At 44.4% G+C, this 27,991-nt stretch overlaps 1 protein-coding gene and 1 pseudogene across 2 annotated transcripts in view; one reads left to right on the top strand and one right to left on the bottom strand.

Annotated features, from left to right (window-relative positions):
* Positions 1 to 3,775: 3,775 nt before the first annotated feature.
* The window catches only part of Manbal (mannosidase beta like), a 30,336-nt gene continuing 6,120 nt past the window's right edge, over positions 3,776 to 27,991 (bottom strand). The window contains exons 1-3 of one of the 2 annotated variants that reach the window (XM_076849080.1): positions 26,670 to 26,771; positions 20,398 to 20,603; positions 3,776 to 4,698 (exon numbers count right to left, since the gene is read on the bottom strand). In XM_076849080.1, the coding sequence (XP_076705195.1) occupies positions 4,591 to 4,698; positions 20,398 to 20,547 (258 nt within the window). In that variant the 5' untranslated portion in view covers positions 20,548 to 20,603; positions 26,670 to 26,771 and the 3' untranslated portion in view covers positions 3,776 to 4,590. Of the gene's footprint in view, positions 4,699 to 20,397; positions 20,604 to 26,669; positions 26,772 to 27,991 lie in introns of those variants that run through there. The other variant, XM_076849079.1, reaches the window with a different exon arrangement.
* Positions 26,238 to 27,968, top strand: LOC143394434 (pleiotropic regulator 1 pseudogene; annotated as a pseudogene).

Genomic DNA, 27,991 nt, shown 5'->3' with positions numbered 1-27,991 from the left:
AATTTTATATGTCTAAATATAGAGCACAGTGATCTTAGCTGAGCTTCACAATGCCACCCAAGGACAAAAAGAAGAAGAAAGATGCTGGAAAGTCAGCCAAGAAAGACGAGGACCCAGTGAACCGATTGGGGGCAAAACCAAAGAAGTGGTTCAAAGTCAAAGTTTGCAACAAGTTCAACAATCTAATTTTGTTTGACAAAGCTACTTATGACAAACTCTGTAAGGACGTTCCCAGGTGTAAGCTTATAACCCCAGCTATGGTCTCTGAGGGGGTAAAGATTCAAAGTTCCCTGGCCAGGGCAAAGTTCTGGAAGCTCCTCATAAAGGACTTCTCAAACTGGTTTCAAAGCATGGAACTCAAGTAATTAACATCAGAAATTGGTGAAGATGCAAAAATAGGTCCAACCAATATACATTTGGGAAAACAAAACCTTATAAAATATATATATATATTCATGGTGATCATAGGTTAACATATTATACTGAATACTTGAAATTTTCTAAGAAGATAGAGCCTCAGTGTTCTACCTACACACATACAATGGTAACTATGTGAGGTGATGGATTTTTTTTTTCTCTTTTTTGCAGTATAGGGATTGAACCAAGGGCCTTGCACATACTGCACATACTGGGCAAGCACTCTCCCACTGAGCTACATCCCCAGTATTTTCTCTTTGAGACAGGGTCTCACTAACTTGCCTGAGCTGGCCTTGAAATTGTGATCCTCCTTCCTCAGGCTCCCGAATAGCCAAGCTTTCAGGTGGTGTGCCACTGAGCCCATCTGGTAAAGTATATTTTAATTAGTTTGATTGTGGTGATTATTTCACAACATATACATATTTCAAATTGAGTTGCATACCTTAAAATATATAGTTTTAGTCTGGCATGGTGGCATACAACTGTCCTATGGTGGCATACCATACCATATCCTATCTACTCAGGAGGTTGAGACAGGAGGATTTGAAGTTTGAGGCCAGCCTGGATAACTTAGCAAGACCAAGACCTTATGTCAAAATAAAATTAAAAAACAAGGGCTGGGAGCTCAGAGGGAAAATCCTCCCGGGTTCAATTCCCAGTACCACACACAAGTACATATTTTTGTCTTTGTTGCTATTTAAAGATACTCTTTAAGAGGAGAGGACAAGAAGGGCAGGTTGGGGCTGCAGGTGAGAAGATTAGGAATTTGCCTTAAAGGCCTCTTGGATATACAAATGGAGATATTGAGGAGGAGGTCAGATATATGAATCTGGAGTTTAGGGGACAAGTCTTTTTTTTAATCCAGAGGCACTTTACCACTAAGTTATATCCTCAGTTTATTTTTATTTTGAGACAGGGTCTTGTTAAATTGCTGAGGCTGTCCTTAAGCTTTGGATTGCCCTGCCTCAGCTTTCCAAGTCTCTGGGATTACAGGCATGCGCCACAACACCTGGCTAGAGGAGATACTGAGAGGTCTGGGGAATGATCAGCATTAGGGCAGCAAACTGATTGGTGACAACCTGGCTGGGCCACAGGATGCCCAGAAACATCATTGAGCATTATCTCTGGGTGTGTCTGGGAAGTTATGTCCAGAAGCTATTAGCATTTGAATTGCTGGACTGGGTAAGCAGAGGGTTCTCCCAGTGTGGTGGCCTCATCCAGTTCCTTGGGGTCTGAATAGAACAAAAAGGCAGAGGAAGGTGGAAATCTCCCTCCCTCTGCCGGATTGTGAGTTGAGGCAGCCATCTCTTCCTGCCCTTGGCACTCCTGGTTCTCAGGCCTTCGGACTTGGACTGGAATCTACCACATAGGCCTCAGCCTCAGCTTTCCTGGATTTATAGCATGAAGATAGATCATGGGACTTGTGTCTCCATAATTGCCTGATATGATCCCTTATTTTAGTTTTCAACAAACAACAGAAATTTATTTCTCACAGTTCTGAAGGCTGGGAAGTTCAAGGTGCCAGCAGATTTGCTACCTGTAAAGGCCCATTTCCTGTTTCATAGATAGCTGTCTCTTCACTCTCTGGGGTCTCTTATAAAGGCACTAGTCCCATTTATGAAGGCGCCACTCTCATGACCTAGTCATCTACAAAAGGCCCACCTCCAGATACAAATTTTGGAGGCTCATAAACATTGAGTCTGTAACAAAAGAACCTTATCCAAGATCGTGTATTAATTACCTATTATAACATAACAAACTACTCAAAATTCAGTGGCTCCCAATAAGCAGCATGTTATGTCACAGTTTCTGCTGCTTGGGAATCCTGAGCAGATTAGTTAGATTGTTCTGTGTTATGGTCTCTCCTGAGGTTGCAGTCAAGATGTAGAGCCAATCCCTTATAATAAATCTCTCCTACTAGTTCTGTTTCTGGAAAACCAAAATGAATTAATGAAGTATTTAAAGCCATGAGTCTGGGGCTTGGGATGTAGCTTAGAGGTCGAGCCTTTGCATAACACAGTAAAGGCCCTGGGTTCAATTCCCAGCATGGCAAAAATAAAAATAATGCCACAAACCTGGATGAAATCTCTAAGGAGTATGTGGAGAAGAAGTCTAGGGATTGGGGTTTCTGCACAAAAAAGTGAACAAGGATTGAGGCCTGGGCTGCTCTGATGAAGAGGAACCAGGATGAAGGAAGAAATCCAGGAGAGGAGAGGTACTGGAAGCCAAGAGAGTGCAATGCTGCAGACGGCTCACTGTACAAGTGGCATGAGGGCTGGTGGAGAGGAAGACCACTCTTGCTTTCCACAGGCTGGCTGGCACAGCCTTTAAGGAGACAATGTGAGGAGTTGTGCCCTCCTGGGAGCTAGAAGCTGTCTCTCCTACACAAGTTCCTGTTCTGGAGGCCTGGCCCCCAACTCTTTGGGCATAATTTCCCTCTGGTCTCAATTCCCTGGAGTCTCAGACTCAGCTAGGTATTTTTGCTCTGCCAGGTAGCTGGACTGACCCCTGGTCTGAGATGATGCCCTGCAGCTCCCACAGCATCTGCTGCCCGCCCTTGCTGGAGAACTCCCCACACCAAGCCTGCTCACGTGTCTGTCTCCACTAGGCCAGGTGTGCCTGGGTTTCCTGGGAAGGTTCCTTGTGGGCAGCGTCACTCTGTGCCTAGTGTCTGGCCAAGACCAGCCCTGTGTCATGCAGAACCAGTCCCTGGACTTGTTCTTCTGAACCCTGCAGTGCTAGGAGACCTTGCCAGCTTCTGCACAGCAGAACCCTTGCAGCACTGGTACCTATCAACAATTGCTAAGTATTTGTTAACCACCATGAAAGGGCCTTGGACTTGGGTCATAGCCCAAGCTCTGGCATTCTCAGGTAGCCCAGACTTCAGGCTCCTATCTCTACAAAGATGACAGATGCTTGTCCTCTAAGTTCCCCATAGTCTTGACAACATTTGGGAAAGCGTCTGGCACATGATAAAGAGCCTGCCATTTTATTTACCAGAGATTAGACCCGCCCAAAGTCATTGAGTGTACTGCACTTGATCTTGCTTAAGGGTTAGAGGACAAGCAGTGTCTTCCTCAGGCAAAGGCACATAGGGAGTGAGTGGAAACTCACACCCAGAGACATTCACAACTGTTTCCAATGACTAAGGGCCACACGAAGCTGTTTGCGGGACCCTTCCTGAAAACTGGTTCCAGAATGTCTAGGCCTGCAGAGCCACACTGATCAGAGCTACCCACTGTCCAGCCATCTTCACCCCACACTGTCCCATTCCTCTGGGGGTCCACTCATTCCCTCACTCCCAAAACAGGGACCCATGTGTTCCCTTTCCCTCGATAACAGACAACACACAGGCAGGTTTAGCATATGGAACCATTTATTGACCTTTACTTCCCCAAATAACGTTTCCTTAATGGTCAGGGGATGAAAGAACTGACAGGGAGGGGGAGTTACAGGTAGAAGTCAAAGGCACACCTTGAATGTGTCAGGAAGGGTTGAAAACAGGTTGGTCTGACATTGACAAGCCTGCTATTTCAGGAGCTCAGAATGTTTATGCTCAAGAAATATAAACTCATTTAGTCAATTCCCTTCCACATGCTAGAGGAGAACTCAGGAGTTCCTCTGGCTCAGGCCTCCAGGGACTCTTGCACCAGGCATCTTTGGGACCTGGTTGTTGCAGCCAATGAGAGACTACCATTGCATGGCCACGGTGTCCTGACCTAAGCTCACAGGTGAGGCCTGGCTCCATTCACACAGCAGAAACAAAGATGCTGAGTGAGCCAGGGAGACCTGCAGTTCACAGCAATGGCAGAGGGTGTGCCTGTCTGCTTGAGACGACAACTCCAAACCCAATGTGAATCCACAGCGGGGGAAACTGTCTGGATCTGATGATCACGTATGAAGACGTAACTGTGGGCTCACCTGGCTCCTGAGAAACCCTCTCAGCGCAGACATGCTCGCAGGCCTTTCAGTTCCCTGACTCTAAACCACCACTGAGGCAGCAGGAAGAGAAAGTAGTGGTCTGTCCAGCTGGAGCTTGGGGATGCCATGACTGTCCAGCTCTCTGTGGTCAGAGGGCATGACAGCCAGCTCAGACCTGATCCTGGGATGCAGAAAGGAAACAGATGTTGACTCCCGGGTGGGCTCCCCAAGGCCCGCCTGGCTCCTCCACTTCTACCGCTTCTTCTTGGTCTCCTTTTTGGGCCTCTTGTTGGCAGAAGGAACAGCAGCCTTGGGCTTTTTTGTCACCTCTGCACCTCGGGGCTCAGATGGTTCTGCCTCCTGCATGGTGATAAAGGAGTCCTGATTAGAGGAATTAAGTCTGACCAAAGGGATTTTGCAAAGTGAAGCATGCCAGGGACACCAGGGATGGAAACCATCCTTCAGGTCCCACAGGTAGCATCTGGAGCCTTCACCTCCCAGTCAAGTGACGTTGTGGGCAGAGTTCACCTCCTTTTCCTGGTCAGGGTTTACCCTGTGACGGGGAAATCATGATGCACTCCCTGGTTGACTGCCATGAGCAGGCAAATCTGCACAGAAAGCACCCAGAAAGTGATGGCTGCACCCGCGGCTGGCAGGTCAACCTGTGCGTGAGGGGCTGCTGCGCAGCAGACTGTGGCTAGCTCTCCTTCTGGCTGCTGTTCTTTTCCTCCCATGCAAACCACAGAATGTCAGGGCTGTGGGGTGAGAGCAGCCAGCTGGTGGGCAGTCACCACACTGTTTTGCGGTGTCTGGCAGAGGTGCCGCTGCGGGGGAGGCCAGAGGCAGCCTCAGGCCTGATTGCAGCCTCCCTGCCACTGGGGCAGCTCTGTTTTATCTATTTCATATATTGTGATAAGATTTAGTTAAAACAAAGCTTCTGCTGTTGAAAAGAAAATTAAAAAAGGGTTCAAAACCACAGAGGCCAACTTGGCCTTCACTGTGCTGATAAAGGTGGGCACCAGGAAGAGACAGGTCTGCCCTAGGCCACTCAGGCTTATGACAGAGAAAATCTGGAACCGATTTAGCTTGTTTCTATCTAGTGTTCCTCTCCTCTGCTCGGTGATAACGCACGGTGTGGTGTGGCCAGAAAGGACATTGGAAAGCTAGATTAACTTGGGAACACTAACCATAGCTCACAGGCTTTGTCCGGCCCATAGGGAAACTTCACTTGGCCTACAGTGTTTATTTTTAAAAATGCAAGCCAATTGAGAGACTTCTCATTAAGTCAGGACTCCCAGTTTCTCTCTTCTCTCTCTCTCTCTCTCTCTTTTTTTTTTTTTTTTTTGGTGTGTGTGTGTGTGTGTGTGTGTGTGTGTTTTAGTATGGGGGTTGAACATGGGTGCTCTATCACTGAGCTTTTTTAATTTTGTAATTAAGCTCTACCAGCTCTTTTTATTTTTTAATTTTTCAGACAGTCTTGCTTAAATTGTCCAGGCTAGCCTTGAACTTGTCATCCTCCTGCCTCAGTCTCCCGAGTTTCTGGGATTACAGTGCAACATTGGGCCCAACTCCCAGATTCTCTTAAAAACTTGACATAGGGCTGGGGTTGTGGCTCAGTGGTGGAGCACACTCGCCTTACATGTGTGAGGCACTGGGTTCAGTTCTCAGTACCACATATACATAATATGAGTAAAATAAAGGTCCATCAAAAATTAAAAGAAAAATTAACAAAACAAAACCCTTGACATAGTGGCCATCCTGGCCCTGAAGTCCCCTGTGGCGGCAATGGCTCATGAGAGGTTGCCCCTTCACTCAGGTGTACACACCCCACCACCCCACCATCCTGCTGCCTCCAGCCCATGAGAAGGAAATGTTTTAGTGTTTTGTAGTACTCCTAATCTTTATCCACTTTCTTTTTTTGGCGGGGGGGCATAGTCTTGCTAAATTGCCCAGGCCAGCCCTGAACTTGAAACTCGCATGCCTCAGCCACCTCCTAAGTCACCGCAATTATTGGTGCACGCCCCCAGACCAACTCCCACGATCCTTATTTAAAATAGAAAAATGAAAAGCAGACCAAGATTACTAGGAAGTAGCGTGCTTCTTCTCAAAGACAAAAATCTCTCTCTGTGTTTCATTTGCCAACCCCCAGCATTCAGCTTGCTTTGCTCTCTGACTTTCCCTACTCACTCAAGTCTCCTGGGGCCCAGCCCTGTCCAAAAGGGGGTGGTCCCTGACAAAGGTCCAGCCCAGACGCCTGTCTACTTCGTTATCAGCCATGGTCCTCTCCAGCCAGCCAGACAAGACACCAGATATGAGAGCCCTCCAGGTCTAGGCACCCAAGACTTCATCTTCCCAAGGTAGCAGGAGGGCTGCCCCTCCCCTGGCCTGCTAGGCCTCCTCCCACCAAAACTCAAAATGATGTCTGATGTCAAAGATACCCCATGTTGAATCTGTTTATGTAACTTGGCCAAAAAAATAAAAAAGATTAGCCCAATAGAAAAACCAAACTAAACCTCAGGGAAGCCAGTCTGACAACTGCTGCTCTGAGAGCCCCCGCGCCCAGAGGGAAGGCTCGTGGTTTTTTGTTGTTGTTTTTAATATTTGTTTATTTATGTATCTTTAGTTTTAGTGGACACATTGTTTTGTTTTTATGTGGTGCTGAGGATCGAACCCAGTGCCTTATGCATGCTAGGCAAGCACTCTACCACTGAGCCACAACCTCAGCCGGAGGCTCGTGTTTAAGGCAACCCAAGAAAGCACAATGCACCTGGGGCCCTGGGAGCTGGAACCAAGTCCAGGGCAGTCCCTCTGCAGCCAGTGGACAGCAGTCAGTCCCTGAGCACCCCAGATGGATGAGTGCTCCTTACACAGGCAACTTGCTGAGGCCCAGACCTCCAGGATGGAGCCCCAAAATCTGAGCTCAAAGCTGGGTGGCTCCTTGGGTTTCATTCAGTGGGGTTCAGTTCTAAATCCAAAGACTGACACTCAGTTGCCTCCCCCAGTGCTTCCTCATGCCATAGACCCTCTCCTTTGGTACCTCACCTCTACTGGCACCTCCCAGACCTTTCCCCTGACCCAGCTGTCTGTCAAACAACAGGGACGGGGATCTTCCATGTTCCTCCAACTCAACTGTGCTAACCTTAGCACCCTCTTCTCTAGCAGTCCACCCTCTTCCAGTAGATGGGGCAACCAAAGTCCCAGGGACCCCACCCTTGACCTGTTCCTGACTGTCCAATGGGTCACCAAGGCCTATTGATTTAACCTCTTTCTCTTGACTCTACCATTGTCTTTGGCATCCAAATCCCTACCCAGTTCTGCCCATTGCTAATCAATCTGCCTGTTGTGTCTATCCCATTCCTTGACCTGCCAAGGGAACTCTCCTAAAGCACAGATCTCCTAAAGCTCCAGCCATCTTGCATATCCTAGCGACTCTCTATCATCCACAACCTCATGTCCCACATCTGAGACGGCATCTAAGGTCACCTTTCCAGCCTCATCTGGGCCCTTCTCCACTCCCCATTCTGATCAGGTCCCAGGGCTTTCCCTGATGATCTTGATCAAAAGAAGCACTCTTTCTTCCTTGGTCACTCAGTAAACTCCACCGGTTTGGCCCTGCCCAAGGAAAAACCTCCTCCAGCTGAAGCATGCCCTCCTCCACCCTTACCCCAGGTACCTAGGAACCTTTTTTCTTTTTTTGGTACTGGGGGGTTGAACCCAGGGACACTCTATCACTGAAGTATACCCCAAACTTTTATACTTTTATGAGACAGGGTCTAAGTTGCTGAGACTGGTCTCGAACCTCAGCCTCCAAGTAGCTGGGGTTATAGGCACTCAGGTACTTAGGAACCTTATAATGCCACTATCATTTTACCACAGTTACATGTTTTCATGCCATTCTCTATTAGCCCCTGAGCTCTTCGGGACAGCTTTAGCTGTTGCTGGATGAGTGAATGAAATAAAATAGACAAGGTTTCCCAGGACCCTGGAACGTCACTCTTGTCTATCACTCTGAAATTACAACATTTAAGACCAGACCTCACTTTTTCTATGAGCACAGAGGACACAATGCAGTCTTTTTTTTTTTTTTTTTTTTTTTAAGAAAGAGGGAGAGAATTTTTTAACATTTATTTTTTTTAGTACTTGGCGGACACAACATCTTTGTTTGTACGTGGTGCTGAGGATCGAACCCAGGCTGCACACATGCCAGGCGAGCGCGCTACCACTTGAGCCACATCCCCAGCCCCACACAATGCAGTCTTAAAATCCAATCTACATACCTTACAGCAAGGCAAGGCATTGCCCACCAATAACAACAACACAACCACCACAGCAGTGGCTAGTAGTTATCATTCACATTATGCTAGGTCATGTTATGTGGTCTGGACACATTTTAGCTTTATAAAGTCCTAAAATGAATCTATTTTATAAATGAAGTAACAGACACGGAGAGGTCATGAGACATGTGTAAGGTGTTGACCTGGTGAGCAGGGCCAGGACTTGAACCTAATTTCTTATGCTCATACAGTACAGCCTGGGGAATCTCAGGGTTTCCTGGGACCTTGGGGCTACAGAAACCTGGGATCTGGCTAACTATGAAATCTATTTTCTCTATTTGGCAGCCCTGGAACCACAAGGTGACTCTGGAATGACAAGAATGGCCTGGTCTAGATTTTATCTGTTGAAGGGTCACTCAGAGTTCCCTTGTTTATGACAAGTTCTTACAGGAGTCAGGAGAGTGGGATCAGGCTCAGAATCATGCTTTATTTTTCACAGCTGAAAGCAGGTCTCTGTGGGCGTGCGTACACATGACAGTCCCCGAGTCATCTGAATGCATGATCTGTCTCCTCCTCCTTCCAGCCCTCCTCCTCTCCTCTCCGGTTCTGGCATCATTGTTCACCCAGTCACCCAAGCAAGAAATCACACCATTATCCAAATATTTCTAAGTTCTCATGCTCCCCTGTGCCCCGCACCCAATCTGCCCCCAATCCTATTCATTCCACTTTTTTTTAACATCACTCTTTTTTAATAATTATTTTTTAGTTGTAGTTGGACACAATATCTTTATTTTATTTTTATGTGGTGCTGAGGATTGAACCCAGGGCCTCACACGTGCTAGGCAAGCGCTCTACTGCTGAGCCACAATCCAACCCCTTCATTCCACTTTTCAAGGGGCTCTAGCATATACTGGTTTCCCCAGATGGACTCTACTGCCCAGTTAAGATCTCATGGTCTCCTGCCCACCTCTCATTCTATCAGCCACCCACAGTTCTTCCTCCCTTCTCTCAAATCTCTCCATGCTCATCAGCCTCCACATTACTTTCAGAGTCTGTTTTCCTAAAACAATTACAACAATCCAGATCATGTCTGTTTTCTGCTTTTAAAACATTGCTTGCTCCCTCTTTATATGAGATATATTTAAAAAAAAAAAAAGTCTCAGCCTGGCCTTCAAGGTCATTCTGCTTCAGCCTCAGCCTTGACTCTAGGCACGCCCTGTTGGGCCACACATTTGGTCACTCTGGGTGCCTGGCTAACCAGTAGCTCCCAGACACTTTTGCCCTCATCCACTGCATAGGTGCTCAGCATTCATCACCGTCTATTTGCATCTAGCATATGCAGGTACTGTGCCAGGCCCCACGGGTGGTGGCGCACACACACTGGGTGGAAATGCGCCAGCAGGTGCCTCATAGGTGTCAGTTCACTGAGCCTCTCGATCAACCTGATGACCAGCCACTGTGAGTCACATTTACATGCAAGAAACTGAGGCCCACTGAAACTGGGTAAATGGCCCAATGTGGCACAGCCACCATCCCCTGCACACTGTGGGGAAGCAAAGGTGGCTATTACACACATGACTTGGGTCCTTGGATCCCAGCCACATAGAGCCTATAGCACCACTTCTCAGCTGGCAGGAATAACTGAATGAATGGCTGGCTTTTAATTTCTCCCAGAAAATGCTGCTGGCTCAAGTCAGGCAGACAGCAGACCGTGCACCCCACGGCCTTCACCTTTAAAGGTGGGAAGCTCCTTAGCCCCCCCAAAGCCAGAGTGAAGTTTCCTTAGCAATTACACTATGGAGGGGAAGAGAAAATCCCTGCTGCCAGGTGGCTCCTGGGTCTGCAGAGGCGTCTTCTGTGGACTCATGCCCCAGCAATAAATAAGTAGCACTATAGCCGCTTACCAGGCCAGGAAATTGCTCCTATTTATCAGGTTCAAATAATCGAATCTGTGCCACAATGCATCAAATCCCTTCCAGCAGGGATGGTGCATGGAATCTTATGATTTCCACACTACAGTCCAACATGGATTTAGTCCTGCGAATCAGGACAAAACGTCATTCTATACAGACTGAAACCATTCTTTTCTTGAAAATTGTCAGGGGAAAGAAAACCACCAGCCTATACTTGGCACCATCACGACCTTATCTCACTTTTCCTCCAAGATTTCTGGTCCTCTCTTCATGGTTCAGGATCTGAGGCTCAGCTAGACTAAGAAGGAGCCAGCACTCACTCAGAGTTGTCTGACCATCACTGAAGCTCCTGCCCAGCCCACTGTGCCTCTCCTGCCTGAGGTCCTGGGCAGGAGAGGGCTGAGAAGGCCTTGCAAAGATAGAGCTAACACTGGCCTTGGGAAGAAGACAGGCCCAACTGAAACAGAGTGGGGGAAGGCACCCACATGGGCTCAAATGCACAAACGAAGACACAGAGTCCAGGATGCACTTGGCAGGCGAGTAGAACTGTGATTAGAAAGAACAGCCCCGAGAACTCATTCCAGATACAGTTCAGCAAGACTCCACAGCCCTTCCCACTAGCTGGCCTGTGGCTTCCCATGTGTCCAGCCACCTCTCCCATGAGTTGGTACACATCTCCAGACCATGGCTGCCTCACCCTGCCCACCACACAGCAGTCCCACAGGAACAGGTCATTAAGTAAAAAACACCCTGCCTCTCACTTCACCTGTGAGCTCCTCTAAAGCTTTAAAAAAAAAAAAAAAAAAAAAAAAAAAAAAAAAGCAGAACCTCAAAACTGGTTCTATAAGCCTATATCCTAGGGTGTTGAGAACGGGGACCTGCTCACCCAAGTTCATTATTTATTTATGACACCCGTCACTGCCAACCAGGGGCTGAGTTTAAAATCAAGACCCTCACGCAAAATTTTCCAACAGGGTTCTGGCATTCTAGGCTCCATCCCTCTGCACCCAAGGAAGGGTCCATATTTTTAGGGTTCCAAATCCTGAAGGGCTTTCGAATAATAAAGTCTCTGTGAGGACATTATATTGGAAGTCACCACTCTCACATCCATTCTGAGTTCTTCTCTACCAGATCATGTCGCTGGGCATCTCTTGTGCTTGTCTGTCCAGCATCCCCTTTCTATGGAGGCCCTGACCTTTCCCCATCCCATGGGGTTCTGGAGACTCTCAATCACTGTGGACATTGGAGTGAGCAGCTAAATGTGGCCTGGCTAAAGATGGAAGCCATTCCTTCCTACCTATGGGGCAAGGTAAGAGCATGTGGCGAAGCAGAGCCCATCCACGAGGTTTAGAAAGAGAGCATAAGAGAGAAATGGCTTCTCTCACCTGTAAATCCTGAGTGACAAGGATGCTGATGGGCTGCTGCAACTATCTTTCCTAATACACTGCAAGGACCTAAGAGGAAGCCACACTCCCAGGAAAGCCAGGAGACGAAGACAAAACCCTGAAGCCTCCCTGAGCCCCAAGTCCACTGTGCCTTGACATCCCCTTTCCGAGAGCCAATCTCATCTCTGTTTAGGGAAGCTGCTGGGGCTGAGTCTCTGCACTTCCAACGGCAAGGGTCCCCATCAACACAAGAAATGCAAAGGGAATCAACCACGAAGGCAGAGCACGGTGAAGGGATCTGCTTTCCAGGAGCTGGCAGCTGGCTGGGATGTGACCCAATGTGAAGAGATTGTATCAGTCAACATTTAAACTACGAGGAGTTTATGATTAATTACTAGATGCATTAATAATTAATTAATTACTAATATCTGCTACGTGAACTGCTGAACTAAAAAGCAACAGCTTGCTTAGGGGTGACTGGATCAACATTCTGTGTAGAAACTGAGCCAACCTGGGAAGTGAGTGGGCAGGACTCTGGGAAGGGAGGCAGACAGACTACCCATCTTTACTTCCTTCCCTTTACTTCCTTATTATCCACTCTTCAAACACCTAGAATTGGGCTCCCACCTAACTATTGCATGCCACTGAGAGAAAAGCTGTAGACGGTCTCCTCAGAAAACATGCCTGAGCTTTTTTTTTTTTTTTTTAACATTTTTTTAAATTGTTGATGGACTTTTATTTTCACTTATTTGTATGTGATGCTGAGAATTGAACCCAGCGCCTCACGTATGCTAGGCAAGCACGGTACTGCTGAGCCACAACACCAACCCCAGATGTCTGAGCTTTTTAAAGCTCACCTTTTTGCCCACTATTTCAGGAAACTCACAGGCTCCTAGAGCTTATCGAGGGACACAACCCACTTCAGGAGAACATCCAGAGCTCCCTGTTAAAAACTTTGTTCTAGGGCTGGGGATGTGGCTCAAGTGGTAGCACGCTCGCCTGGCATGCGTGCGGCCCGGGTTCGATCCTCAGCACCACATACAAACAAAGATGTTGTGTCTGCCAAGAACTAAAAAATAAATACTAAAAAAAAATTCTCTTTCTCTCTCTCTCTTTAAAAAAAAAAAAAAAAAAAAAAAAAAAAGAACTTTGTTCTATTGAAACCCCACTCTAAGGAGAGCAGCCCGAACATGGCAGGGTTGTCAAACTGGGCCAGCCTTCCCCCTTTGTCTCTGGGCGTTTGGTATGCTCTCCTTAGGTCACCCAGTGGGTTGGGGAGAGGTCACAATCTCCTGTTCCTGACCACTGCCCTGTCTCCTGAGATGCGAGAGGGATGCAGACTTCAGATTTGTCTGCTCAGGGTCCCAGCTCCTGTGGGAATGGGCCTTTTCTACTCTCCATAGGGCCACAGCTGCCCCAAGCTGGGTCAGCCACACAGTTTGTTCCCTGAGAGTTTGGGAACTGGGACCAGGCAGGAAGGTAGCCTCTCTATGAGATACTGCAGCTGAAAGATGTAAACCCTGGAAGCTGTCATGGTTGTTTCATCTCACCACAGGACAGCAAGAAGAAGCAGGCCCCGAGAGCAGGCAGAGGGCTTGCAGACAGCAGCGACAGAGTCCCAGGTCCCCACCCTCTCCCAGGTGCCCTGCTGCATCCCTGCTCTTAGGTTCTGGGACAGCATCTTCATCTTCTTAGTACGTCTATAGCACATGGAAACTACCTCAAGTTGGTTGGGCGTGACCTAAGTTCAGGAGTTTCCTTAATCTTTCTGGGGGTTTGCAGGGGAACAGGGGATTGAACCCAGGGGACTCTACCACTGAGCTACATTCCCAGCCTCTTTTCTTTTTATATTTTGAGACAAGGTCTCCCCAAGTTGCCCAGGCTGGCCTCGAACTTGTGATCCTCTTGCCTCAGTGTACTGAGTATCCAGGAGACACAAGTTACTCTTGGGTTTCAAGTAAGAATGCCATGTGAATGAAATAGCGCCCGGGTCTCAAACCCCAACTTCCCATTAGCTCTCCCTTTTCCAATATGGGAGTGGCTTGCCATTATTTCAAACTTAACACACCTAGAACCGGCCATCTTGTACTCTCCTAAAATTGGTTTGTGATTTAGGGAAATCATTTAAAATGGCTGCATATTAGAATCACTTAGGCGTCGTAAGAAAACACTAATCTGAGACTCTGAAGAACATCTAGATCAGAATCTCTATGGGTGCAATCCAGGCCTTTGAAAACTCCCCAGATGGTTCTCATGTGCAGCCAGGTGCAGAACCATGGTCCAGCGCAAAGATGGGCAATCTGAAGGATCACTCCCTGGCTCCTGTTCATGGCAAATATCACTGAACAATTTCTTTCCTCCAGAGCCTTGAAGCAGCCTCAGAACCCTTTTCACCACCCGTCAACGTACAACCAATAACTAATCAGAAAGAACATAAGGATCTTGTATTTCAGAATCTGGCCTTCAAAGAAGAAAAGTTCGGATTAAGTGTGGCCCAGGTCTCAATCAGGCTCAAACAAATGTTTGTTTTTTCAGGTCTTAGTTTAATGAAGTGTCAATAAGGAAACCTAATTTGGCTTAGAATTGTAAAGACTGGGGATTGGTTCCTTTCTCATACTATGAAAAGAAGGGGGTGGGGTGGGAAACATTTGTATGTATTCCTTTTTTTTCCTTCCCTGATTACCCCCAAAAGAGCTTTTAAATAATCTGCTAAGTACTGAAATACTGAAGTCATAAACTAGTTGCAAAAAAAAAAAAAAAAAAAAAAAAATCGGCTTACTGGAACAACAGGAAAGACATTCTTTTGCTTTTCAAAGGCTTTCCCATCATCTGGAGCCAAAAATATTATCTTCTGACCCAAAAAACTACTAATAAACCTTCTTTCTATAGGCCTAGCAAGAGGGATGATTTTGCCCTAAGCAAAAGGGATAGAGAGAGCTGGGGCTGTGGCTCAGTGGTATAGTGGTAGAGCGCTTGCCTAGCCATATGAGGCCCTGGGTTCGATCCTCAACACCACATAAAAATAAATGAGTAAGATAAAGCTATGGAAAAAAAAGTTACCTCATTAAAAAAAGTCGGGGGGGGGGATAAGATTGTTCTCTGGGTTCTCCACCCACACTTCTGCCCCCCCTCCCGCCTCCTGCCATTCTCCACTTCCAGGTACCTCCCTAATGCCCTGGGACTACCAGGAATCCCTCAGAGCTGCCTTCACTTCCAGGGGTTCCCTCTCTCCTGAAAATCTCCTGGCCCCAAGTTAAAGCCTCCTCTCTTCTCCTCCACACCAAATTCCAGTTAGCTGTAGACACAACCTCCAAGCAGCACAGTGCCAGCACCTGACCTTTCCTAATCCTGTTTATAAGCAAAATTCTGTGCTTCTTCTTTCCATGCACTTAGGAGTTTGGGAAGCAAGAGAAGCCTTCCTTATGGGACACAGAAGAAAAGTGGCAGGAGAATCCCTGTGTAATCAGGGCCATTTTTGCTGCCTTAGTGCAATAAAAAGTTGGATTAATTATACTTTTTTTTTTTTTTGCTACTAATCCATTGAAAAGCTCAAGAAAAAAGTTAAAACACTAAGCTTTAGTTACAAAGGCAGTTCCTTTGTGTGAGCATCACTCCCCTAAACTACAAGATAAACAAAACCAAGATGTGCTGTACTATATTTATATTCTAAAAGATGAGGCCTTGTCCCTGATTAACCTCTCAATGGTGGGGGTGGGGAGATGGAGGCATATTTTTGAGCCCTTTTTCAACTCTCTGCCTCAAAGAGAATAGAAAAGGGTCCCCTTTTCTGCAAGTTGGCTGGACTGACCCAGACCTCTGCCACTCACCTTGAAGGGTTCCTAGTCACACTAGTCACAGGAGGTGAGCAGCTTCCCACTTCTCAGATGGCCACACCTCTGACTACATCTCTGCCTATAAAACCAGAACAGTCAGCACCTCCCTCCCCTGGGACTCCAGCAGGCTTCATCAGCAGCCAGTGACAATAAAAATGTTTGTTATTTATAATACCCAATAGCATGCCAAGTCTGTGAGGACAGAGCCCAAGAGCACAGGGACTGGTTTTAAAATGTGATATAGTTGAGGGTGAAAAACTTCATGGTGACCTCCTTAGAAAACCAGAGTAAGAGGCAGACAGAACCACCAGAGGCCATGAGCCTGTCCACCCCCACCAGCGTCTTTTCCTCCCCATGGCTCTCCTTACCCCTGCTCGTTCCCTGCACGCTGAAACTCCCAGGTTCTGTCCTGGGCCCTCTTTTCTCCCCTGCGGAGACCTCATCCCCTCTCATGGCTTCCTTGACATCTCATCAACTCCCTGAAGCTGGTCAACACTCTATCCAGAGCCACCATCTTCTGCTATACATGTGGAAATCCACTTGCTTAGTGGACAAAATCACCTGGACATGTTACAGGCACCTGTTTAAAACAGACTCAGGCCAAGCACCATGGTGCATACCTGTAATCCCCACCATGGTGCACACCTGTAATCCCAAGTACTGAGGCAGGAGGAGGCTGAGGCAGGAGGATCTCAAGTTCAAGGTTAGTCTGGGCAACTCAGAGAAACCCTGCCTCAAAGAAAAAAACAGAAAAGGCTTGGATGTGGCTGGGTGGTCAAGTGCTTGCCTGGCATGTGTGAGGAACTGGGTTCAATCCCCATTCCATCCCACGCCTGCTCCTTCACCAGGGCTCCCCATGCATCTGTAATCCTCTTCATCCTTTCCGCCGCATAAGCAGGATCTCCAGGATATAGCCATCTTTTAAATTAATGGGTCTCCAGAATATATTATATATTGTTAAATTAAAAAAGGAAGGAATAAAACTATGCTTAAGGGTAGGCTATCTTTCATAAATCAAAGAAGGGAATATGAATACACATGTATATATACAACACACACATATATATGCATTTGTTTGTATTAAGAGAAAACCAATACATCAAAATAATAAAGACATATCACAGTAATAAAACTGGTTCTCTACAGGGGGAGAAGGGAATAGGGTGGAGGATAATGAGATTAAAAGAAAGTTCTGTGAATAAATCTTATTATATAATTTGACTTCTGGTAATGTATATAAATGTCTTATATAATTTTAAAAGAAAATAAATAAAAAAGGAAAAAAAATCCTTGGAAATTAAAAACAACGAAGCAAACTAACCTTACTATATGACATTATGGAGAATTCACCTACACAGAGAAGACTTCTTTCTTTCTTTTTTTTTTTGTAATTCTAGCAAATGGAGCCCAGGGTCTCACACACGGTGCTAGCTAGGCAAGCACTCTACCACTCAGCTATACCCCAGCCCCCACCATACAAAGAAAACATTACTAAACACAATATTATATAGCACCCCCTCCCTCGGGGACATATTCTAAGGCCAAAAAGAACCACAAAGAAACTTTAAATTTCATTCTCAGTCTGGTTTTGTTAAAAATATTTATTTATTTATTTTTTTAGTTTTAGGTAGACACAGTGTCTTTATTTTATCTTTATGTGGTATTGAGGATTGAACCCAGTGCCCTGCACATGCCAGGAGAGTGCGCTACCACTTGAGCCACATCCCCAACCCAGTCTTACTGTTAGTAGTGAAAAAAAATTAAAATTATAATCAGTATGTTGTAAGTATGCAAAATAGAGTTAATATTAAAAAAAAAAAAAAAAAACCTGCTTTCCTTAGAAAGTCCTCCTTGCAAGGGTGACCCTTGGCTGGCATCTAGGAACATGAATTTGGATGGTTCCCACAATTCTCAGAACTGATAAGAGTGGCTCACTATGATTAAGCCATTTGAGCAAATGATATGGTTTATGTTGAACACCTGCCTTCTTTCTAGAAGTCTGGAATTTGGATTCAGGGTAGGTACACAGTGCTTATGTGATCAGCCCCCAATAAGAACCTGGGCACAGTCCATAATGAGCTTCCCTGCTAGATAACACTTCATATGATTTGTCATATCCCGTGTGACTCCAAGGAACAGCACTCTTGTGCCTATTTTTCTCCAGTCCTCACTGCATGTACCTTTTCCCCTGGCTGATTTTGCTTTGTATCCTTTCAACTATGGTAAATCAGAGTTGTGAGTCCTCCTAGTGAACCACTGAGCCTGGAGTGCTCTTGGGAACCCTAATACAGCAGAATACAGCACATAAGTCATTCTGTTAATGTTACCAGGAAACGAGATTCCAGCATAAGACTAAAAGATACAAGATACTAAGGGTTGGGGTTGTGGCTCAGCAGTAGAGCGCTCCACCTTGCACATGCGGGACCCTAGGTTCAATCCTCAGCACCACATAAAAAATAAATTAGTAAATGAAGGTATTGTGTCCAACTACAATGTAAAAAAAAGGATACAAGATACTAGTATAAGATCATATTAAAAAAAAAAACTATGATCATAAACATGAATTGAAACTACCAATATAAATTCACAACTCTTTTTCTTAAAAAATTATTTAAGCTGGATGCAGAGGCACATTGTATTCTCAGCTTGAGGTTAAGAGGATTACAAATTTGAGGCCAGATTCAGCAACTTAGTGAGATCTCTTCTCAAAACAAAAAATAAAAAGTCTAGGAGTCATGGTGCACGCCTGTAATCCCAACAGCTCCAAAGGCTGAGGCAGGAGGATTGCAAGTTTGAGACCAGCCCCAGCAATTTAGTGAGGTCCTTAGCAACTTTGTGAGACCGTGCCTCAAGACAATAATAATAATAAAAAAAAAGAGCTGAGGATATGATTCAGCACCCACTGGGTTCAATCCCCAATACCAGAAAGAAAAAAGAAAAAGGATTGGGGCAGTAACTCAGTGGTTTTGGAACCCCTAGGTTCAATCCCAGGCACCACAAAAAAAAAAAAAAAAAAAAAAGAAAGAAAGAAAGAAAGTTTGAAATTATTGGTCTACACTGGAAGATGACTGAGCTAAAAATCACTACTCTAAAGGGAAAAGACCAAGCATTTTTCTCATACTGAAAAGCATACTGCTTTTCAGTATGAGAAAAATTTCAGAATATCCACATAGGTGATAAGGAAAAGGTCCTCACTAAAGAATTCTAGCTAATAAATGCAGAGGGAAATAATGGACCTAAGCAATGATCATGAATGGATGCTAAAGTCATCTTGGTCAAAGAGTGATGAGAGCTTTTATAATAGAAGAATCAGGTGACAACAAATGAACTGGCTAGAACCTATAAATAGATGTGTGGCAGCCAGACGCCACGTGCCTATTGATGTGCAACACCAAGTACAGAGCGCTGGCCATAGGGTGTTCGCAATAAATAACCTAATCTGAATGGACTCAGGCCTCAGGATGGAACTTCCTGTGGGCGGGACATATGGGAACAGAGAAACATGTTATAGGACCCCACAGAGGCAACTGGCCAAATTCTGGGTTGTGGAAATCCTAGGTGACAAAGATTTCCTTTCTCCAACAAATCAATGTCAGGGGAAACGTGGTGGGCAATAACAGTGGGTGGAGAAGGGGTTACAGTTTTAGAATAAAGACATTTACAGACTAAGAATCAAAACAGCAAAAAAAGCCAATCATTCTGATGGTGTCCTTCTCTTATTTAAATCCTCCAGGCCTTGGCAGCACGGCTCACAATGTCTCCTCTGTGTTCTGACAGTCACCTTCATTCAGTTCCTTGAACTAACCTGTTCCTTTACCCCTCAGGTCCCTTTCCTTGGCAGGTCCCTCTCCATGGAATATTACCCTCACCCCTTCCCCACTTTACCTGATAGAAGCCTGCTCATTCATTTCCTTTCTTAAATACTATCTTCTTAGCAAGAGGAAGAGCCCAGCTCTTACCTCAAGGTATGTCAGTGCACCCCCCACCCACTACACACATTCACTATGTTCTGTATTCCTTTTGGTACTGGAGATTTAACCCAGGAATACTTTAGCATTGAGCTACATCCCCAGCCCTTTTTGTTTTTTAATTTGAGACAGGGTCTAAGTTGCTTAAGGCCTTGCTAAATTGCCAGGGCTGGCTTTGAACTTGCAATCTTCGTGTCTCAGCATCCCAAGCTGCTGAGGTTATAGACATGCACCACCACACCTGGTGCAAATTCATTTTTTAAAAATATTTTTATGTATATTTTTTAGTTGTAGATGAACACACAGTATCTTTATTTTTATGTGGTACTGAGGATCAAACTCAGTGCCTCTCACTTGATGCAAGCAAGCGCTTTTCCACTGAGCTACAGCCTCAGCCCCAAATTCATTTTTTTTTTAAATATCTGCCTTTCCCACAAGGAAGACCTTGAAGGCAGACATCATATCTTTCATCACTCTTTGACATGTAGGCACTAAATAAAAATCCCCTTAACAGATGCATTAACAAGTATTAGTTATGTGGTTCAATCCAGCAGGTAGGAATTCAGGGACACACCAGATCACTAAGTCCCAGGATCGTCTACTGATCTTGATCGTGATGACATCCATGTTAGTACTCAGAACCCAGACTGGCACTAAGGAGCTCAGGCTCACAGGGAAGGACTTACCACCTCGTGGGACTTGGGAATGGGTACGATGATGGCCAACACACAGATGAGCTGGAAGATGGCCCCCAGGAAGAGTCCGTACCGTAGAAGGTTCTCCAGGAAGGTAGGCTCAGGCACCTCAGGAGGTGAGAAGTCTAGGTCGGAGGCCATGGCCCAAGCCACCTGCTGCTTGAGGTCTCTGACTCACCACTCTTTACAGCCAATTTCTAAATGCAAAGGGTAAGTAAGCATCATGTTTCTAAAACTTTTTTTTTCCTGGGTGGGGGGGGCGGTGTTCATGGTGGTGGGGATCAAAACCAGGGCCTTCTGAACACCAGGCCAGCACTCTACACTGAGCCACATCCTCAGTTCCCTCTACTACTGATTTTCAAATGATCCTGCTTGCACAAACACACATACATTCAAGACTATATAAAGCAATTGTAGTGAAATGTTAACAGTTCTTGGATCTAATTAGAGAATAATTAGAATAAAAACATTTACAGAATAAAAATTAAAATAAGAAAAAAGCCAATCATTCACAGTGAGCCGTTCTTCCAACTTTTTCATAGTTTTCCAAATATAAAGTTAAGAAAAATAAATAAGTAAATGCAAAGGGAAATACTTCCAACAAAAATCTCAAATCACATCTGTAATCCCAGTGACTTGAGGAGCTAAGACAGGAGGATCCCAAGTTTGAGGTCAGCCTCAGCAACTTAACGTGATCCTGTCTCAAAATTAAAAAAAAAAAAAATAGAAAGGGCTGGGTTGGGAATGTGGCTCCACAGTAAAGTGCCCCTGTGTTCAATATACAGTATCAAAAAAAAAAAAAAAGAAAGAAAGAAAGAAAAAGCCAGGCAAGGTGGTCACACAGGTCTATAAGCCCAGCAGCTCCAGAGGCTGAGGCAGGAGGATCACAAGTTCAAAGCCAGTCTCCGCAACTTAGTGAGGCCTAAGGAACTTAGTGAGAGACCCTGTCTCAAAATAAAAAATAAAAAGGACTGGGGATGTGGCTCAGTGGTTAAGTGCCCTTGAGTGCAATTCTATCCCTGGCCAGAAAAAAAAAAAAAAAAAACCCTCAAATCAATGTACATTTCCTAAAGGACTGCTATGTTTCAGGTTTTGTATATTCATTTCTTTACCCATCTAGTCATTCACCAACGAATATTGATTGAATACCAAGCATTAAAGAGTGAGCAAAACAGACAAATCCCTGTTCTCTTGGGATCCCTGCTCAGGAGGGAGGCAGAAAACAAATACACTGAGATGTGATATGTTAGGAAGTTTTGGAAAACACCTAAGCAGGACATCATTTTATTTTACATGGAGTGACAGGAAAGCCCTCTCTGAAGAACAGAAGTGAGAATGAAGTGGCAGAGATGTGAGGTGAGGGAGCGAGCCACTTGTTATCTGAAGGAGTCTGTTACAGGTAGAAAGAAAAGCAAGTGCAGAGGCCCTGGGGCAGGGAAATGGGACAACAAGGCCAGAGAGGAGCCCTCAGGAGGGAGAGTAGAAGCAACAGAGACTAGAGAGGGGCAGGGCAGGCCTTGTAGGACCCTCACGCTTTTGTTTAACTGAGTAAAATGTAAAGCCACTGACAGATTTTGAGCAGAGAAGTGACATGATCTGAATTACTTTTTTTTTTTTTAATGAGGGGAGGGAGACCACAGGGAAGGGGCAAAGTGGACACATGAAGACCAACGAGGAGGCCACTGCCAAAAACTCAATCAAGCAATGTTGGAGGCATGCACAACAGGGGCAGCTGTGGCCGGTAACAGCAGGTTCAGCCTCAACCCACCTCTCTCACCTTTGCTTTCACTGGTGCCCCCATTCCTAACACCTGGAAGAACTGAGCTGCCTGTGTACCTCTAAGAGCACTGGGCTCTTTGAAAATCCTGGGCCTCTGCCCAGCAACACACTCTGCCAAGAATAGCCTTCCCCAAGGCTGAGGTGAGTGGCACCCCCAACATGTCTTTCTTGTCGCCCTCCTCCTCCCCTATTTGACTGTACTGTTTCTTCTCTACCAAGCACCCAAAAATGGCTTCCTTCTACCCATCTCAACAATAAAGGTAAATGTACATCGGCATCAGTGCACCTGAATCCATAGCCCTTTGCATTTTCAGGGATCTGGGCCATGATGCAATTTTCTGCTAAACCTAAGCTATCCAATATGGTGACCATGAGCCACACATGGCTATCTAGACTTAGAACACACAGCTAGTCTGAACTGGGATGACTGTGAGGTTTAAATACATGCCCAATTTCAAACATTTAGTATGAAAAAATACTCACTAGTAATTTTTATATTGATTAGATGTTGAAATGATAACTATGCTAAACAAATTATATTACTAAAATTAATTTCACCTAACTTGAAAAAGAACAAAGTTGACAAATTCACATTATGATTGCAAAACTTACTGCAAAACTATGGTAATCAAAATGATATGGTACTGACATAAGAATAAACATTTGGACCAATAGATTAAGAGAGTTCAGAAATAAACATTCATATGGTCAACTGATTGATTTTCTTCCTTTTTTCCTTCCTTTCCTTTTTCCCTCCCTATTCTTTTTTCCTTGCAATACTGAGGATACAATCCAGGGGCACTCTATCACTGAGCTACGTTTCCTGAATTTCATTTTTTATTTACAATTTATTAGTTCATTTTAGGTATACATAATATTAGGGATCATTTCAACATAATTATACAAGCACAGACTATAATTTGCTCCAATTCAGTTCCCACTACTTCTCAAACTCTTCCTCCTCTCCTCCCTCCCCTGTTCCCTTTTCTCTACTCTAATGTTATTGCTTCTATTTATTTATAGTTATTTTTAATTATTTCCTTATGGATATACATAAAGGTGATATTCACTATGGTATATTCACATATTTTTGATTTAGAGACAGGATCTAGCCAAGTTGCCCTGCTGACCTCAAACTTACAATCCTCCAGCCTGTAATCGCAATTACAAGTTCAACTGATTTTCAAAGAAGGGAGGAAAGATTCTTTCCTTTGAGTAAGGAAAGAACAATCTTTTCAACAAATGGTGCTAGGAAACTGGACACCCAAGTGCAAAATAATGAAGTTGGACTCTTAACCTTGAACCATATAGAAAAACTAACTCTACCTGAATCTTTATCTAAATTTAAGAGCTAAAACTCAAACTACTGGAAGAAAACAGGGAAACTTCCATGACACTGAATGGCAATAATTTCTTAGATGTGACATCAAAAGCATAACAAAAGAAAAAAATAAGCCAGGCACAGTGACTCACACCTACAATACCAGCAACTCGGGAGGCTGAAGCAGCAGGACGCAAGTTTGAGGCCAGTCTCAGCAACTTATTACTTCAAAACAAAAAATAAAAAGGGCTAGGATGTAGCTCGGTGGTAGAGTGTCCCTGGGTTCAACCCCCAGTACTAAAAAAGAAAAAAAAAGAAAAAGAAAGAAAAGAAAAGAAAAAACGTGAACTTCACATTAAAATTGAAAACAGTGTATGAGAGGCCATCACCCAAGAAAATGAAAAGACAACCTGTGAAATGGGAGATATATCTGTAAGTCCTTTATCTCGTAAGGGTCTAGTATTCAGAACATATAAACAACTTTCACAAGGCAACACTACCACCAGCAGCACAATCCAATTTAAAAATGGGCCAATTTCTCAGAAATGGACAATTTCTGGGGGAAAAAAAGATATAAAAAAACCAACAGGCACATGCAAAGATGCTCAACATTACTGGTTGTCATGGAAATGCAAATCAAAACCATAAGACATTACTGTTCACCCATTTAACATGGTTACTATTAAGAAGTAGGTGGAGGAGATAACAAGGTTTGACAATGTGGAGAAAATGAAATCCCTATGCATTGCTTGGTGGGAACGTAAAATGATGCAGCTGCTGAGGAAAATAGCTTGGTTTCTTCCAAAAGTTAAACACAGAATTATCATACAATCCAGCAATTCCACTCCTAGGTATACGCCCAAATGAACTAAAAGCAAAGATTCAGATACCAATATTCATAGCACCATCAGTCACAAGAGCCAAAAAGAGAAACAACCAAAAGTTCAACAGATAAAACAAAATGTGGTATACACATATAATGGAATATTATTCAGACATAACAAGGAACAAAACCTGGACACATGCTACAACACAGATAAACCTTGAAAACATGTGGTAGAGTACTCCCAACCCCAGCAGTTTTTCTTTTAATTGGTATGGAATTGTTTAAGGGGATGAAAAACTTCTGGAATTAGATAGTGGCAATGGTTATACAACATCGCCAATACCACTGAATTTTTTCTTTAAAATATTTTTAGTTGTAGATAGACACAATACCTTTATTTGTTTCTATGTGGTGCTGAGGTTCGAACTCAGTGCCTTACAGGTGTGAGGCAACCACTCTACCACTGAGCTACAACCCAAGACCTACCACTGAATTTTATCCTTAAAATGGCTGAAATGATAAATTTTATGTTATGTATATTTTACCTGTTTTATTGATTTATTTTTAGTACCAGGAATTTAACCCAGGGGCACTGAACTACATCTCTAGACCTTTTTATTTTTTGAGACAGGGCCTTGTTAAGTCACTAAGGCTGGCCTTGAACTTGCAATCCTGCTGCCTCTGCCTCTTCAGCAGTTGGGATTACAGATGTGTGCCACTATACCTGGCCTTCTACTACATTTCCATGGGACAGCCTCGGGCACAAGAGACTGTCTGAAAGACCTTCATTCACCTTGGCTCTGCTGCTGCTCTGCTTTGCAATGTTTTCCCAGCATGAAGTGTGGCTGCAGGATAATAGGGTGACCTACTAAGTAAAGTGAGTGGGATCTACACAATTGTGCATTGCTTCCCTTTCAACTTGGTCACTTCAAAGGTCGTGTGTGGGCCAGCAGGGTAGCCACTTTTCACCTCAGTTCTGCCTACTTTGAGAATGGCCTTCAGAGCCCGAGACTCATTTAGTTTTTTCCCCAGAATCCTCAGAGTTGGCAGATCTTCATCCTCCCAGGAAGGATCTGACTTCTGGAAAGAGGCCAACATCACTGAGTTCCAAATGTGGTGAATCAGGTGGGGCATCATGCTCAGGAATACCATTTTTGGTCAAATACAAGGTATCACACTCAGACTCCAGGCAGATTGTTTGGAGTGGCTCATAAACTGGCCCTGGAGTGAATTCCAAAGCAGATGCCAGAACAACTTCATTGGAAGAACAGCACAGCCCCTCCGGGGCACCAGCACATGGCTCCCAAAGTTTTAAGAAAGCGGTCTCATTTCTCCAGTTGCACTTCGTAAAGTAATTCTTGGCCCCAAGCTTTATTCTTAAGGCTGTAACAGGTCTACTGGGTTTATCAATACTCAGATTTATTAGTGTTACTAAAAGCAACATTATTATTGATATTTGAGGTGGGTCTTTGGAAAGATAAGGCAGGCATCCAGAAGTTGGAGGCACCACAGAGTTTGACTCTATCAGCAAATAGCTACACTTTGGGTGATCCCTTGACCTCTTGGAGACTTGTTGTCCTGAGACAAGAAACATTATCTCTTCAAAGTATAATGCATTTAGGCTATTTTTAAAAATGGCATCTAGGTAATAGATAACAAGAGTCATAAGTGATTATATCCTTTGACTGAACAATTTACTTCCTAGAATTTATAGAAAGGAAACAATTCAAAAGAAAAAGCCTTCAGGTACAAAAAAGTTCATAGCAGTGCTATTCATAATACTGGAAAACAGGAAGTAACAAAGTACCCAACAATAAGGAAGCAGCTGACCCAATTACAGCGTATCACAGTATAGTCCACTTTGCTAAAATCTACATGGGATAAAATATTGTGTTTTCGGATAAGTGTTTCTTCGTTGCCAAAGGGGTCAGATAAACGGAAGCGTCATGGTCGAGGAAGTACAGAAACATTCTGTGCATACACTTGTGTTCAGGTCACTGAAGAGAACCCATGACATGTTTGTAGCTGATAATGGAAAACCTGTGCCTTTGGATGAAGAGAGTCACAAACGAAAAATGGCAATCAAGCTCCGTAATGAGTACGGTCCTGTGTTTCATATGCCTACTTCAAAAGAAAATCTTAAAGAGAAAGGCCCTCAGAATGCAACGGATTCATACGGTCATAAACAATATCCTGCCAATCAAGGACAAGAAGTTGAGTATTTGGTTACAGGTACACATCCATATCCACCAGGACCTGGAGTTGCTTTGACAGTAGATACTAAGGTATAAAGAATGCCCAGCGAATCAGCTGCACAGTCCTTGGCAGTGGCATTACCTTCTTCCCAGGCCAGAGTTGAGGGAAATCGTACTGCGCCTGGTGGAACTGAATATCGACATCCTGGGGCTTCTGACCGTTCACAACCTACAGTGATGAATTCAATGGTTATGGAAACTGGCAATACTAAGAACTCTGTGCTGATGGCCAAAAAAGCACCTACAATGCCAAAACCCCAGTGGCACCCACCATGGAAACTCTATAGGATTATCAGTGGGCATCTTGGTTGGGTTCGATGTATTGCTGTGGAACCTGGAAATCAGTGGTTTGTTACTGGATCTGCTGATAGAACTATAAAGATCTGGGACCTGGCCAGTGGCAAGTTAAAACTCTCGTTGACTGGGCATATCAGTACAGTGCGAGGTGTGATAGTAAGCACAAGGAGCCCATACCTGTTTTCTTGTGGAGAAGACAAACAAGTAAAATGCTGGGATCTTGAATATAATAAGGTTATAAGGCATTATCATGGACATCTAAGTGCAGTCAATGGTTTGGATTTGCATCCAACAATCGATGTGCTGGTAACCTGTAGTCGAGATTCAACTGCTCGGATTTGGGATGTGAGAACTAAAGCCAGTGTACACACATTATCTGGACATACAAATGCAGTTGCTACAGTGAGGTGTCAAGCTGCAGAACCACAAATTATTACTGGAAGCCATGACACTACAATACGATTATGGGATCTGGTGGCTGGAAAGACAAGAGTGACATTAACAAATCATAAGAAATCAGTCAGGGCTGTGGTTTTACATCCACGACATTACACATTTGCATCTGGTTCTCCAGATAACATAAAGCAGTGGAAATTCCCTGATGGAAGTTTTATTCAAAATCTTTCTGGTCATAATGCTATTATTAACACATTGACAGTAAATTCTGATGGAGTGCTTGTATCTGAAGCTGACAATGGCACTATGCATCTTTGGGATTGGAGAACTGGCTACAATTTTCAGAGAGTTCATGCAGCTGTGCAGCCTGGGTCTTTGGACAGTGAATCAGGAATATTTGCTTGTGCTTTTGATCAGTCTGAAAGTCGATTATTAACAGCTGAAGCTGATAAAAACCATTAAAGTGTACAGAGAGGATGATACGGCAACAGAAGAAACTCATCCAGTCAGCTGGAAACCAGAAATTATCAAGCGAAAGAGATTTTAATGTGGCATTGTCTTCATGGTGGTTTTTTTTTTTTTTTAAGCTTGGCATTGATGAGGATGTCGGTCATTTTGTGTTCTGGCGGGAATATAAAGCAGAAACTCATTTACTGGAATCATTGCTGCTTAATATTTTACAATAAACTGTCCCCTATTCCCCCCCCCAAA

Source organism: Callospermophilus lateralis, chromosome 3 (genome assembly GCF_048772815.1).
Source record: "Callospermophilus lateralis isolate mCalLat2 chromosome 3, mCalLat2.hap1, whole genome shotgun sequence".
Taxonomy (NCBI): domain Eukaryota; kingdom Metazoa; phylum Chordata; class Mammalia; order Rodentia; family Sciuridae; genus Callospermophilus; species Callospermophilus lateralis.
This window is presented reverse-complemented; position numbering and strand designations above follow the sequence as displayed.